A 16442-nucleotide genomic window follows, 5' to 3' on the forward strand; every position below is an offset into this window, starting at 1 on the left:
GCAGGTCGGTATCGCTTGAAATGATCTGCCAAGCCGCGTTTAGTGACAAGGCGTACTCGTTCTAAACACTCACTTTTGGCTTCTTTTGACGTTTTCCAGCTTCAGCAACAACTCGCGATATGGTTTTCGGCTGCGACTCTTGGTCAAGGGCACCCAAATCATCCTCCAAGTCATCCAGCAGCCCACGGTGCCTGCCATATGAATGTTGATGAAAAAGAAAGGTCTGGTGCTGTAGTCTCACCGTTTCGCCTCACGCCTTTTTCCAGTTTGGAGTTCTGAAACTCTAGTCTGCTCCAGTAACTGCTCACGTCTAGCTTTTTCTTGTAGTCTTTCCATCTCTCTTAGCATGTTTCTGCTTTCTTCTCCGACAAACTGTGGCTGTAAGACAGAATTGTTATATATACGTATTCAGAGATACCTGTTCAGCTGGCTTAGCATTTTGGACGTTGTGCCGCGAATGTTTGGATTTATGGTTTCCATTTGCAGTCGCCTTTGACTCCTGCTGAACTAATTCATTACATATATTTTGAAAGCTAATGGTGATAAGAGATTCCTGTACCTTTACTTCATCCTTAGCGGAATCCTCCTGTTGTGGCAACTTGGAAGTATCTAGTACCATATGTTTATCAATTTGTTGTTGCAGTTTCTTGTCTATTGGACGTACCTGGTGTTGATCACCATATTTATTTGGAATATCACAAAAATAATGCACAAACTCACCTTGTCAAGCAACGTCCGAATTTCAACCAGCTTTGCAATCACTGGATGATCACAGACTGATCGCCCTTCTGCTTTGAGAAGCAGATAAAAAACGATAGTTCGGCAGTAACTCAAAAGAAGCATATGCTTCATTTCCATGTAGTTTTTGCCCTCTCTAGTTGCGAAGTTCCCGTCCTCCAACTGTTAACAATAGAGAAATGTAAGTGTTACGAAGCCACTGCTAAGACGTATTTACCTTCTTTAAGAGGGTTGCACTTTATGTTCCAGCTCGTGCAGCGCCTCCTTTAATTCAGTTAGAAGGCCAACAAGCTCTGGAGCATTACTGTAAACAACGTGAGAATTAACTGACGAACTTGATTTGAGAAGATCGCCTCACCTCATTACAACTTGCAACTTTTCATCCTTGGAAAGAGAGTCAAAATCTTTCTTTACTTTCTCAATGGGTACATCTGATGTTTTGTCTTTGACCTTGTCTTTGACCAACTGATCACTTCGCTCTACGAGTTTCTGTGAATATCATTCGAGGTCAATATGTAATATAATCAAAACTGTCTTGTACCTCCAAGGTATCAGTTTCTTCAGGTATGTCTTCATCAGAAACCTGGTCAAAATCTTCCGGTCGATGGCTTTCTGCTATTTTTTGTTGTATTCGTCGAGCTTCATCTTCTTCCAGTGCAGGCAATTCATCGTCACTTGATTGTATCTGATAAAAATTTCTCAATACGTACAGTTGACAAAGAGAAGAAACCTCACCTCGTAATCGATGTTATCAGCTCGGTAGTAGTCTCTTTTGCGTTTACCCCAGTCTGCCTTCTCTTTCTCATCTTCATCTTCTATGATTCCTGTTTTCTGCCTCAAGTATTTTGCCTGTTTTTCAACTGGAAAAATAATAAACAGTTAGTGTATCGTGACTATAAGGACATAGTCGGAGTTACTTTTGGCAGCCATGTCATCGAGTTCCTCTTCTCCCATGTCTTCGTCCTCCTGTAACAGACGTTGCATATTATAACTTCAGAAATACCAAGCAGCCGTGTTACCTCATCTTCACTTTCTTCCCCCTGTAGAAAATGAAAACAAACTCTTGTTTTAGACAGCAGAAGAACGAAAATTGACTATCACACCTTCAGATAAAAAACTGGATTTAATTCTTCGTCATCCCCAGAGTCTGTTGAAGATCATTAGCTAAATGAATGTATGCGCAGGAACTGAGTACCTGTTGGCTCCAGTGATAGTTTGTCCCGGTTCTTATGAACTGCAAGCTCAAAAATCAGTTAAAATCCAACAGAAAAGTCCCTCAACAACTCTCTAACCCAAACAGAGACTCAACTCCTTTAGATTCCCTCCAAACACAATAGATTCTCAAGCTCATTTTAAGGCCATTGCACTAAGATGGCTACGAATTGCACTAGATCAGAATGCAATGGAAGATTTAGCACTAATACAATCTTGTGACACACTTAAGGCAAAAGAAACCCGCAAATTCCACCCTTAAACAAATAATCAACTCGAAAATTTTCTTCTCAAATACAATAACTTCACTCCAAAGTCAAACTTCAAACTTTATACAGAACTTCAAAGATGGGATTCAAGCCTAGTGAGTCAACTAAATACATCAACTACTCATCCAAGGCCAAGATTCTTCCCTGCTCCACACTCAAATTGAAACTGAAACTAAAACTAAAAAAGGATATAAGTCCCACTAAAAAAAAAACCTTTCAAAGTTTTGAGGATGGAGTCCTTAACTCACATTCTTTTATATTGCCTCTGCTTAAATACTCATTAACCTGTTAAAAATTAATTAATTTTTTAACCTTTTCTCACACTTATTTTTATTCATAATACAATTGTATTGTCCTACCCCCAAGATTGTAAGGTTTTCTTACAATTTTACACTTTTTTTGTTGTTGATGTGAGATCTCATAGTTGATGTAAATATCCCACTAATTCGTTTATGAACTTTGAGAAATTTTTTCTTCTTCTTGGACATTTTTTATTATTGCGAAAGTTTTCGTAGATTATTGACATTCATAGTTAATTTGATGATGGTTGCATGACATATTACACCTTTAAATTAAGATGTTAATTTGGGCACTCTCTCTTTAAGATAAATATGAAATTTGTCTAAGTACCTGATTATTCTCTCTCTACACAAAGTTAATAAGTCCTAAAACTAAGTTTTAGTGCATGCTAGCCCCAAGAGTTAATTTTTTCGAGGAGGGGGCCTGGGGTTTGTGCCCTCATGTACTTAAATAATATGGAGAAAGCAAGTATGAGAATGTCTAAGTTAGAGACTGAGCCTAGCCTGGCCACTAATTTCAGCTGTCTTGGACTGGACTCGCTCTTCTCAAGGCCTTGTGCCTCTACTCTCCTGAAGCACGCTAGTGCTCATATGTGGGCTAAGTCTCACTACTTGGGTGGAGACTCGTGCTCCTCCCTAGCTAGTGGAGTCTTCAACTTGACAATGTCATAATTCACTGTTGTGGATGAGTCTAAGGCTCATTTAAACTAAGTTCGGGCTAAGTTAGAACTCTCAACGGTGTTATCATGGACATGTGATTGCTGAGCAATCGAGTGAGATGAAAGAGTCATGGTTGACTAGTCTTACTAGTGTTGATGAAATGAGAGCTTGTAGCTCTTAACCAAATGGGAAGTTTGGAGACTAAGTTCCTACTCGAGATGACTCAATGATCGATAAGGGTGAAGACTAACTCAGAACTTGAAGGGTCAAAACATATCTTCCAGAGACTAAAGGAACTAAGAGTGATTAAGGTACTACCTTGACCAATGTGGTCGCAGAAGTCAAAAGGTGTAATGTGCATAAGCACACTACGAGTTAGACTTAGTGAAAGCGAAGTCTAGAATATGTGAACTTGAACTCAAAAGTTGAAAATGAAGAGTCTAATGAGAAAGATATTGAATGGCGATGACAAGTTCGTCTTGTCATGAGGACAACGTGAGCGTGTGGCTCAGGCCTTCAAGCTTAGTGTGAGTCTCATGCTCGCAGGTGGATGATAAAGCAGTGACTTTTTGGGTTTGTCCTCACTACGGTTCTAACTTAGTATGTGTTGTGATTGTGATGACTAAGATGACCCTAGGTGAGTTGTACCTTAAGGTGAACACAAAAGTCACCTTACCTCATCGTGACCCTTTAACCCTCAGATGTTGCAGAAGTGTGTAAGGTAGAAATAGGGAGACTGCTAGGCCCTTGATGTACCTTAGTGCACAAAACACCTTGAAGTGAGGAGGGTACAAGGCCTCTTAATTTAAGTATGCCTTTGACAATTGGAGTTCACTAGTTGGGATGGTACAACTACTTGGAATGATCATCCTAGTCTATGCTGGATGCACATGTGACGAGGGTGGGGTCTATGGGTTCAAGTCCAAGACTCTAGTGCTTGAAGTGGTGAGGGTTGGGACTGGGTAATTGGTCCCTAACCCTTGTGTGATTCAAAAGTTGGAGGTGAACTGGACTTGAAGCAAAGGTGAAGTTGGTGTTGTGCACAATACACGTGATGAATGGATGCTAAATTGAAAAAGCTTGATAGGGTGAAATATAACTTAAAATATTTTTTAAAAAAGAAATGTGTGTAATATAACATCCCAACAGCTTAAATTCACTTAGATTCATCATTTGTATTTATTCTGCATCCTTGCTCTCATCTTTTGTTCATAAATTCTCTTTTTAAAATTTATTTAAATTATTTAAAAAATATTTTTAACAACTTTTTTTAAAGAATTGTTTAGTATTTTCTTACATTCATTTGGGTTTTTCACTAATTTTCAATTTGAAAAAAAAATTCATTCTCAAAATTGGTATATATGATCTTTTCTTAGATTTTTTATTCTTTTCAAATTTCATATCCATGCTTTGTTATTTTTATTCTCACATTCTGAAATATTTCTACTCAAAAAATTAATATTTTTAATATTTTTTTTTGTTAAACTTTTTTTTCTAAGATTTCCCCTTATGAAATCCTCATCCATCTTTAATAGTACTATTGATCTTTTCTTCATTCGAGATTATCCTAAGAAATCTTAAGCTACTTTTCATGGTGTTACTTTATTATTTTTAAGATATCCTTATGGAACCTTAATCTTCTTGTTTTAAAAGATGATGCCCTATCATTTTCAAAATTCCCCTATGAAAATTCACAGTTTTTTATTTAACAAAAGTTCTATTAGTCCTTGCTTTTTCTGAGATTCTTTTATAAAATCTTTGATTTTCTTTCGTTAATGGTGTTAACTTTGTTATTTTGAATTTTTTTTGGGAAATCCTCATTTTCTTTTTTTTGCAAAAGTTCTATTAGCCTTTGCTTTTTTTGAGATTTCTTTATATTTACATATTCCAAAGTTTTAAAATCTTATTAAAAATACTTGGTGCATTTTTATATTCTTTCAAGTTGATTGAAATGTCTTTCTTAATCAGAAAAGATACTTTCTTTGAATTGTTATTTGTTGTTTCATTTGCAAAAAGAATTTATTAAGCTTTTTCTTTTATCTTTAGGTTTTATATTATTTTTGATGATGATACTCTTTTTTTCTGCATTCCTGTCAAGTCTCCTAGAATTTTTTTTAATTCTTTTTTATTTGTTGTTTTTTTTAAATTTTTTTTAAATTTTTTTTTACTTATTTTTCCTTTTTCTTATTTATTTTTTTTATCATGACCTTTAAGTACTTATATTTTACATCAAACTACTTCAGATGTGATTTGAAATGTCTATATATTTCTTTGGATCCTTTGAATTTTCATATGTATTATGGCTTCTTCATGTACACACTTAAAAAACTCTAGATTGAAGTAGCACAAAGTGCTTGTGGATGCCTGTCCTACACTAAGGGTGTGTAAAACAAAGGTAATATCTAATATATATCAAGGGGCTTTGTTGTGTTTCAAGGCTCCCAAGTTGGAAGATTTTGATTTAGAATCTTCTAATTGAGTGTTTCAGCAGTAGTGTATGTATACCCTATCCCAAGTAGCACTGGAAGGATATGATCATGTTAAAAGGTAGTGAAGTTGAGTTAGTTGCAACATTGCAAGTTACTTCATGTGAATATGAATCTTGATATGGAGGAGCTGCTGTTGGGCTGCCCACTACTTAAGAAATCTAATATTTTCCTGAAAGCCAAAGCAGAATTCCAGTGTAAGTGACTAATTTTTCCATTCTACTTTAGTCACTTAACCACACTTCCGACCACTTAGAGGAGTCTCACTCACAACCTCCATATGTCCTATTTTAGACTTGGGCTTGCTAGCCCCAAGAATGGCATCCTCGCCACTCAACGTTTGCACTTGGTCCAAGTGCTCCACATGTCCGATCCCATGAATGACATCCCAAGGTACCACTGACATATCGGCCCGTTATGCTAAGGCCATGCCCATTCACCTTGGTCACATCGGTGGTCTGACACCACTTACATCATAGTCCCGTCTCCCAAAGACTGGGCCATCCGTCCATGAATGATCATCCCAGATCCACTCCTTAGCATACTTAGGATGCCCATAGACATGGGGAATAGCCTTCCCCAATATCCCCTGCCCATGGCCGTGTTCGCCAACACTGCTATTGGACCAAGGCCCACAGGCCCGTCCACTAAGTCCCATGGTTCTCTGGGACTTCCTCCTCACATGACTGTATCCTTGGTTTCTACACTATAGGACGACTCCTCTTCCTTTTCACAGTCTGGGACTTTGGGGCAACATTTCGGAACACCACGGCCTTACGCGAGCCTTGTGGGTACTCTCCCCGCCTTCCGCCTTTGGGTGCTCTAGCCATGGGCTTAGAGCGAGGTTCCGTTGAGCCACGCCTAGTATCCAAGTAGGCAGTGCCACCCACACTTGGACTAGGAGCATCGGCCAGTCGATCTCCTGGGGGAACTAGAGCCAGCTCTTGAACACTTCATCAAGCTACCCTGTTTGTCAGTCCGTGTTCACTCTAATCTTGGACTTCTCAGTGGGCAACTCATCACCCAACACTGGGTACAGCCTTCCTGGGCCAAACTGGCCTTTCCTGGCCAAACTGGCTCCATTGCAGTCCTCCCCCTTACTATACTTTTGGAGCTCACCAAACCCCCTAGGGTTTGGGAGACGAACGCTGGGGGGTTTGGTGAGACGAACGCTTTGGGCTTTCACCCTCTTAGACTCGAACTCGGACTCGGACTCGGCCTCGGTCTAGTCTCGACCTCGGACTCCATCTCGGGCTCTATCTCGGATCCATCTCGGTGTAAGCTCCTGAGTTTGGACTTCCCGAGAGGTCACCTAGCCCAATACTATTCAAACCCAAGGACGCTTAACCCTAAATATCCCAAGACCCTTAACCGATTGAAAAAGGGGGTGCACTCCTGTTCATGGGCCCTTTCCTTCTATATTTGAACCTTTATGGATCGCTTCTCGAGTCGTTCTCTTTGGTTGCTTACACTTGGACTCCATCTCAGATTCCATCTCGGGTCCTTCTCGGACTCGATCTCGAATTCCATCTCGGGTCCATCTCGGACTCCGTCTCGGTCCATCTCGGACTCCACTTCGGACTCCTCTTCGGACTCCAACTCGGGTCCATCTCGGACTCCACTTCGGACTCCACTTCGGACTCCACTTCGGACTCCAACTCGGGTCCATCTCGGACTCCACTTTGGACTCCACTTCGGACTCCTCTTTGGACTCCAACTCGGGTCCATCTCGGACTCCACTTCGGACTCCAACTCGGGTCCATCTCGGCCTCCACTTCGGACTTCGTCTCAATCCATCTCGGACTCCACTTTGGACTCCACTTCGAACTCCAACTCAGGTCCATCTCGAACACTTCCATGTGTCATGTGTTGGTCCTTTTTGGGTCCCTTTTTGGAGCCTCGCTTATTGCTCGCTTCGTGCTCGTTCATCGAGCACTTTGTTGGGAGTTCCACTCCCGCTCTGGACCTTTCAAGTCGGAGCTTTTGGTCCAAACGTGTTACACTCGTTTGGCTTTCGCTTTGGCCACTGCCACATGGCACCCTTCCGGCTCCACTTTGGGGTGTAGGGATTTTGTGTCTCACAACTCCACCACCCCTAGACGAAGTTCGATGTCCTCATTGAACGGTAAACCATTGTTATAAAGTAACACCAACATGTATTACCCTTTCAATCTTTAGCACCTAGCCAATATTCGTCAATGGTATGACACCAAAGGCTCACCATGCCTTGTCCATCCTCTAAGGGGTATAGCCTCTCCAACTTAGAGGCTCATTCGACCACTTGTGGTGGTTCTCTCCTTTTATTGGTTTAGTTCTCACTAAACGTGTTAGAGACAACTTCTCTAACTCAATCTCACTACTCATTCTCGAGTGGTCTCACTTTCGATCGATATAACCCTTGCACTTTGGAACTTTTAACTCTGACTTCTCGAAGTTAATTTCCCTAGTGTCTCCAACACTTCGCATTGCACATATTGTGCAACTCCAATTCCCCATCCTAGGAAGTTCTCTACTTGAGGGCAACATCATCCTATCTTCGATTTCATACCACATTTGGCACTAAGTTCTAGTTATCATAATTTGTACTAGGGCTGTCCACGGCCTTATCATTTGGCTTCCTTACCGCTCCCACCCTTGGAACTTCCACTTTCGCCACATTGGAGCAATTGGGAATCCATCCTTGGGAACACATTGCCTTTCCCACAATCCATTAGCACCCAACACCTTAGTGTTCTTGGCCTAACTTTGCCATTTGGATTCTTTCCCATGATTCCCATAGCTCTTTACTTAGCCACTAGTATTTTGCTCTTATCCTTGATTGTTGCACCCAGCAACATAGGATCGCTACCTCCATTTCCGAGGTATCTTTTCGGTTCCATAGTAAAGACTTTCCTTTGCCAAGTCCGGAGGGTGTTCACCCTTAGTACATCTCTTTAGCATCTTTTGCTGTGGGCTCTATCTACGGCCCAACTTTGTGACCTTCCCATGGGTCTCTTATAAAGACTACTTTCCTTGGACTCATTATGCCATCACATTGACATATCTCATTTCCCTTAGGTGTCCTTCTCACTTAATCACCTTGACCAAGCCACACCATTATCAATAGTTCCAATTAACATTTTGAACTTGGAATTTTATCCCTTAACCTCACAAGGACCTTGTCTTTGTTTTGGCCATAAGATCCCCTAGTGATCTAACCTTGGCACATTAACAGGTTTGCCAATAGGTATTAGGTCTTCTAGACCTTTAAGTTGTTGACCATGACCCCGAGGGCATCCCCCACACTTGGCGGTGCACCCAAGCCAACCCTTCCAACTAAGGGTCCATAACAACTGAGACTGGGTGTCCCCATCTCATTCACCACGTCCTTGGTGCCACTTGCATCAAAGTGTTAAAGTTAGATAAAGCTCTATTTCGTTAAAGTGGGAATTGTCATTATCCCACTTGTAAAATAAGGTTTCCAAACCTTTATATAGTATATAAATATAACAAAATTCAACTGCATTGAGGCACATACCATTTTATTTTAAACAAGGAAATGTCTACTCAATCACTTCTCCTCCCCCTGCCACTGCTTCACCTCTCTCTTCTCCTTATCATCGTCGTCCAATTTCTTTCCATCCTTTTAATATTGGCTCAGTTGCTTCGAGTCTAGGTGGAGCCCAAGTCCCCATTCAATCTTTACTTTCCCCTTATTAATAAAACAACTTCGTAGACTTCCAATAACATGTTGTAACACTTCTAGTATAATGCAAATCCTCTCAAAGAATTGTCTTTTAATATTAATACAATGGCATGGAACCCCATGCCATAATAAGTTACATTTTTAAATAAATACATGCCATCTCAGACTGTTATTTTTTGCCTCCAACGCCTATACAATAATCTTGGAATTTCATCACTCTCCACACTGTCAGGATTTAAACCTAATAGTAATGCCATCTCTTCTCTAATACGTCCACGCTCATGTTCAGTGGTCGAAGAACCCATCCGGTTGAGCAGATTATGGAGATGCAGATAGTGCTTGGCTAGACAATATACATGCCATAAATGATGACTGGTGTCTGTCCGATCAAATGGCTTCTGATATACCGTTCCATCTGCCATTTGGTTGATTTCTACAGCCACCTCCTGGACTGGCCGGTTCTCTATCACCATCGCTCCAAGCCGTTTTGCAAGGTCCCCCAGAACATATGGTTTCTTCTCCCTAGTTTCCATACTACAAGAGATGGGGTGCATTGCATATGTGTGCGTGTTCGCTGCAGTTTTAATCGGCAAGTCATCGATGATGAGGATTTCACTTGACCTAGCAGTCCAGTTCATCACTACAGCCTCTGGCTTGACGAAGATGGGCTTGCTACCCCTCACATGGACCATAGTCAAGCAATCCTCCTGCGTTAGGAGAAAGTCAAATGGTAATATTACTCGCGTCTGATCGTGCATCATCTGTAGCAACGTTAATGCATTGTGGCGCATCATGGATGTCCAAACTCCCAATTGCAAATTGAACCCGGCCCTCTGTTTTAAGTGTCGCATGGTCATTATTAGATCCCGCAGTTTCTCCTGTGTGATTAATGTGAATCTGTCTTTTTTGACCAACTTGCGACCGCAGGCTTTGGAGGGTGCAGTGACATTCGAGGACGAGCCACGCTTATGGGAGAAAAGGACACTGTTCAGATCAAAAACGATGCAGTACCTTTGCCGTGACTCTGAAATGAAATGCGTCAGCATAAAAAATGGTACAAGTCAATTTTACCATCTACAATATTAGCGAATGGTGCTCCCGATGGTCGTTGAGAGGGTTTTGGTCGAGGAAACGTGAAGGGCGGAAATACTCTCCTCTGCAATGTGGGGTCAATCGCATCCGATGGCGTGTGGGCACATGCCATTTCAGCTGTAGACTCTGGTACAACTGGCTCAACAGTGGCATGGGGTGGTTCCGATGGCGTGTGATCACACGCCATTTCAGCTGGTGCCTCCGTTGGCAAAGTGGACATGACCGAACAGGCAGCAGGGGCGGTGTAGGGAGGTTCCAACGGTGCGTAGTCAAACGATTGGGCACACGTTGAGTCCGTTGGAAATGAGGATACGACCAGCTCGGCGGCTGGGGCGGCCTCATGCGGGTCCAATGGCACCTGGTCACCGTCAGTTGGATATGTGGACAAGATTGACTCAGTGGTATGGGCAGCATCAAGTGGAGCGTGGTCAGCTTGCTTGGCGTTGATATGGATAGTAGCCTCCACCAGCTCTGATGACTCTTGCAGGCAAGTAGAGTCCACTGGCGGATCCATATGCATGTCCAAATATCTCCCTTTGATTGAGATGGTATCCTCCCTACTGGCTACTAAAAACAAACTCATTAGCACATTGAATCGACTATACTGTATTTACCATCAACTGCTATTGAGGAACTAGGACCGATATCACTTGGGCGCACTGCTGATTCTGAAGGATTGGACATACGTTTCGACCCTTGCTTGGCACTATCCTTCCTCGACACTAAAGGCTAGAGTTTGTATCTTAATTCAACTGAATAATCTCTACTTACCATTTGCTCTGCGACCTACATGGACAATGTTAGAAATGGTAAAAGGTTAGGAATGGATGTACTATTATTTACCTGATGGTTTGTCTTGTATGACCTTCCTCCGCTGCTCTTTGGCCACCTCAGGCTGGCCATCGTCGTCATCATTGTCGTCGTCGTTATTGTGATCGTCACCATTGTGAGGGCCATCCAAGTCCTCTTCGTCCTCCTTTTCTTCGTCCTCCTCTTCTTTGTCCTCCTCTTCTTTGTCCTCCTCTTCATCCTTCTGCTCTTCCTGCTCATTATCTTTCTCTGGCTCCTCATCCCCCTCCTGCATTTCTTCCATAGGCTGCTTAGGCTGGATGGCTTGTTCTTCCAGGACCATCTTGGGAAAATCATCTGGCCGAGTCTCCATCTCAAAATACAAGACATCCATAGCCTATTTTAGTGCGTGACCTAGGACCGTATCCTCACCTGATTGTCTTAACATGGTTTCTGCACGTTCTTGCACCCTTCGAAGACGACGAGATGAGAAAAACGTGGCCCTGACTTGAAAAGCATCCCTCATCCATTGTACCTCTCCATTGAGATTGGGGAAGGGGAGTCTGCCATAGGAATCTGAGTCAGGAGGTGGTGACTGGCTGCTTTCACTCAGCCCTTGATCTGCAATGAATGGCATGAGCACACACACCATAACCGCGAGGCATTACCTATCATCTTTTCGTTGCCCTTCTTCCTTTTCGAATCAAACGCCTCTGATCCCGACGACTGTCCAACGTGCTTTCGCTTTTTATGACCACTGTCAGTTTGAGCTTGGTTGGTGCTTGCCTGTTTTGCCTTTGAAGAAGTGTCTCCTACAAGGAATGGCATGAGACCACACGCCATTGCAAATATAATTTGTACCTCCTTTTTTCCTATTGCTTGTCTGTTTGTCCTTCTTCGACGCGCCACCAGTGCGCTTTTCAGTCCTCGTGTCTAAATATTCACAACGATCTATAATCAAAATGGCGTGAGGCCTCACGTGACCTTACCTTGTGCAGGTTGTGAGCTCGGCCCAACATGGGTATCTTCAACAGTAGCTGTTAACGCCGTTTCAACATCTGGGGGTGGCCACGCTCCTGCATACAAAGCTTGTGAGATAACATTTAAACTTAAAGTGCGTACTCACCAAGTTCGCAGAGAAGATACTGTTTTTCTTTGGCAACTGTAATTATATGCTCCATTGAAGTCACCTCTTCAATGGAGTTTGTCACCGCAACACACGGGACACCCTTAAGTATTGCGGCTCGAAAGAATAGTCCGCCGCAGTTGTACTCGATAACGCATTTGCCCTTGGAGTCGGAAGCAGATGACCCACCCGCTATTGCGTTGAAGACCCAGCTGAGCATTTCCCATGCTGCACTTGGAGCTTTCTCTGGATTCGAAAGCTCCATAGCCGTCTTAAGTTCCTCAGGCACTGGTAAATTGACCTCCCTCAGATCAATTCGATCGGCCTTGTCGAACAAAGCTGGGAAGTCACTCCAGTCCCACTCTGCTGCAAGACCAATAACAAGGGCGAGTGTGAAGATGCGGACATTCGTCAGTATCTTCTTCTTAGCCATTATCCCATGGATCTCCTGCATCTCCTTGCCTTTCAACCGGGCCTTCACCTCGTTCAAGGCCTTCCAGAACTTGTGATAGGATTCGGAGTCGTAGATCATATAGTGGACTGAAGATTCCACCTCCGCAAGTCCCACCATTAAGTCAATGATGGAGCTGACTTTGTCTGCATGAGTGATCTCCTTGTTTGTGAAATCCATCACACAAAAGATGTTCTTGACCTGCTCATCTCTGCGGGAAACGATGCTCCTCCACCTTTGATCCTCATCCGAATTCACGTATACCCGGTAAGGTTCTCGATAGGCCTCTGCTGCGGGGTCGAGCTGTTTCTGAAGCCGGCGGTCGACATCCCTCTTAATGAAATTTGGATACTAATCCAACTTCTCAGCTTTACTTTTCGTGGCATCCCGCAGCAGATCGATGAACTTGGGGGCCCCCTTCACGTAGTCGTCGATGTCTTCATTTGACAACTCCAGCTCTTCCATCATCTCTTGCGTGGTGTCGATGCTCACCCTCTCCACGGCCACTTGCGCGAAGATCCAATCCTTCAATAGCGCACGAGCTCTCAGAGTCGTGCACAAGTCCTCGTATGTCACAATATGGCCGGGAGTCATTTTGGTCTTGTTGAAGACTACCTCACCATGTAGAAGAGCATTAGCCACTGTCAGAAGGTCGTCGTCGTCTAGAGACCGCGAGAAATGCAAGGCGTTGAGCTTCAAATCATTGGGCTTCCGGCCGTCCTCTCTGGAAACCTCGTCTCGCCCTTCATTGTTCGGTAGTAGGGGATCACATCTGCGATGTCGGGTGTTACTGGACTTGCCAGCATCTTCTGCTTCAGTTTCTCCACCCACTCATCAGATACTAGCCTGTGGTTGTATTTGCTTTGGATGTCGATACGGCTCACGTCGATTGTATATACTTTGTTGGAATAGTAACAAGTACTATTATCTGCGACGATTTTTGCTGCCTCTTCTTGCTCTTTCTGCTCTTTGCGGCTCTTCTTTTTGGTGGGTGTAGTGTTTGAACCCGAGGCAATGGCATCACCGAGTAGCTTCTTTTTTGGAGCAAGAGAGTCGGACGTCGGCTTGAGCTTGACCACCCTTTTCTGCTTCGAGGTAGTTTCCAGATCGACCCCCTTCCCCTTCGCTTCGCGAACTGGAGGCACTCTCAACGGTTCAATGTTGGAATATAGTTTTTGAACATCGCCGTGTAAGCTCCTGAGTTTGGACTTCCCGGGAGGTCACCCAGCCCAGTACTATTCAAACCCAAGGACGTTTAACCCCAAATATCCTAAGACCCTTAACCGATTGGAAAAGGGGGTGCACTCTTATTCATGGGCCCTTTCCCTCTATATTTGAACCCCTATGGATCGTCTCTCGAGTCGTTCCTTTTGGTTGCTTACACGCCGTAGGTGAGGTCCGTGGATTCCATGTGATCTTCATAGACCCGCAGCGTCTTTGAAATTGTGGGCCTCCTAGACAACCTCTCCCTAGCTCCCTCTAGGAATTCCTCATAGCCGCTGCCCCCCTCCAGGAAGCCGCTAGGATGTGCAAGGTGGATCTTGAAGGCGGACGCTATCTCTACCACAAGTGCCAGTCCATATTCTTGCATGGAATTGCATGGAGTGTCTGTCACTTGGATGAGGATCCCCATGCATTCTTTTCTCCCACCATCTGTGTTGTACAGCCTCAGATCCTCGCCTTCCATCCCGAAAGTCCAACTGGTGAGCTCCTCCCCCTTCTCTGCATCCACATTGACAGTGGCTAGAAGAAGAACGCAATTCCTCGCCTGTTCAGAAATGCACAACAATTAGAGCTGACAGATGAAAAGCTAGCAGCTGGAAATAACGTGAGGCCACACGCCATTCACCACTGCATCAGATGTCTTGAGGCTGCATCCTAAGATGGCGTGAGGCTACACGCCATCTATAACTGGACTGCACTCGAGAGCCCAATTGGTGCATGCCAATGTTGCTACTGAATGGCATGTGGCCTCATGCCATTTTCTACTTGGCCTAAAAGACTTACCATTTGAAGCCGAATGGAGGCGTGACAATCGAGGCCGGACTCGCTGGCGAATGTGCACTGTGTGTGCAGCGGATTGTAGCAGCAAGGCTACTCTGCCACTTACAGTTGGAGAGTGGCGCTGAAATCTCCCGGGACGCCAAGTGGGCTGCGTGTGGGTGGCGGAGTGGGCGGCAGAGTTGGCGGCAAAGTTACAAACTGGGTGTGTCTTGAAGTGGACGCCGATACACACGAGCGCGATGCGAGCGCGAGTGGATGCCGATGCACACGAGAAACCTGTAGAGAAGGTAGATGAGCGCGAATGTGAGCGTGATCGCGAGTGGGAGCGCGATGCGAGCGCGAGTACGATGCAAAACCTAACCTCACACGCGCGAAATGTCACGACGGTTGGTAATCCCGCCACGTCATCATTCCTCGGACTTGGGCACCACCATTAATTTCTGGATCGCCGCGCGCATGCATGCACGTGAAATCCAAAAGAAATCCGCAACGTCATCATTCCTTAGACTGCATGCACGCGAAATCCAAAAGAAAGATCATGATTGGGATATCATTTAATACCCTCGCTATATTTATACCATGCATGATTGGATATTCCAAAGCACCTTGTATTTCCAAAAATGCCAGATGTTCAGCTAAATAAAGAATGGTATACAATGTCCTTCTTGATGACCCTGCAAAGAAGCATCTCGATCGGACACCACATAAGACCACACGAGCCTTACAATGTTTCAGGGGCATTTGCTATAGATCCGACCGTTATTTTGCTCCAAGATTCTACAGTTTGGTGTGCATTGACCTTTCCATCGACACTGCAAAGGGACATCACAATCAGATTCGAGATCACAAGAAACCAATTTCACTAACTCTGGTTTCACCAAGATCTACGTAAGGAGTTATGAAATGAAAGGACCCTCTCTATTGAAATGTGTTTATGGTCCTGACATATCAAAGGATTTTGCATCAAGTTCTGTATTTGCATGTTTATCAAGCTACTGAATTGCTAAACCCTAAACCCTAAACATGTGGCAAATGCTGCGTGAAGAAAGATGCCCTTTCTGGGCAAATGCTGTAAGAGGCAGATGCCGAGCAGATGTATCTCAGGCTAGCGAAGGGGACAAACGAAAGCTAGCTATAAACATGACGGGATGCAAATAGATTACTAGGCTGGTCCTGCGAAAATCAAAAACCATAATTGAAAACATTGAAAATGCAAAAAGAAAGGTTTATAATATTTTTGAATTTTAAGCAACCAAAGGAATGTAAGTAGGGCATGTGTTTGTAAGTTTAAAAATGCCTCAACCACTTAAATTCCCAAGTAAATAAAGCTGTTTCTATTTTTGGTACAGGTAAACTTTATAGCGTGTGGGCTCATGCAATTTTGAACCCAAAAATGCACCAAAAAATGTTCGACTAGCATTATTCTTTGAATGGCGTGTGGCCTTATATTGCCATAAATGGACGTACACACACAGCATAATTATTCCTTTACACGGCAAATAGTCTTGGCGCGGATCACTGACATGGCATGGCAAAGTTCGAATCACTGACATGGCACAGCTGGATCGAGGCAAGGACATGATGTGACAAAGTTCAACCTTCGACAGCAAAGTCTAGAAGCTACTTAGTTT

The 16442-nt window shown here is 43.6% G+C and overlaps 1 protein-coding gene across 1 annotated transcript in view; it reads right to left on the bottom strand.

The window, feature by feature from the left end:
• LOC9634996 overlaps positions 1 to 16442 on the bottom strand; it is a 63620-nt gene that overhangs the window by 584 nt on the left and 46594 nt on the right. Inside the window, exons 2-7 of the mRNA XM_024671781.1 lie at positions 1934 to 1972; positions 1474 to 1598; positions 1153 to 1227; positions 721 to 900; positions 242 to 378; positions 74 to 191 (exon numbers count right to left, since the gene is read on the bottom strand). Of these exons, the coding sequence (XP_024527549.1) occupies positions 74 to 191; positions 242 to 378; positions 721 to 900; positions 1153 to 1227; positions 1474 to 1598; positions 1934 to 1972 (674 nt within the window). The remainder of the gene's footprint in view (positions 1 to 73; positions 192 to 241; positions 379 to 720; positions 901 to 1152; positions 1228 to 1473; positions 1599 to 1933; positions 1973 to 16442) is intronic.

The sequence above is a fragment of the Selaginella moellendorffii genome, unplaced genomic scaffold, assembly GCF_000143415.4.
Source record: "Selaginella moellendorffii unplaced genomic scaffold, v1.0 SELMOscaffold_8, whole genome shotgun sequence".
Taxonomy (NCBI): domain Eukaryota; kingdom Viridiplantae; phylum Streptophyta; class Lycopodiopsida; order Selaginellales; family Selaginellaceae; genus Selaginella; species Selaginella moellendorffii.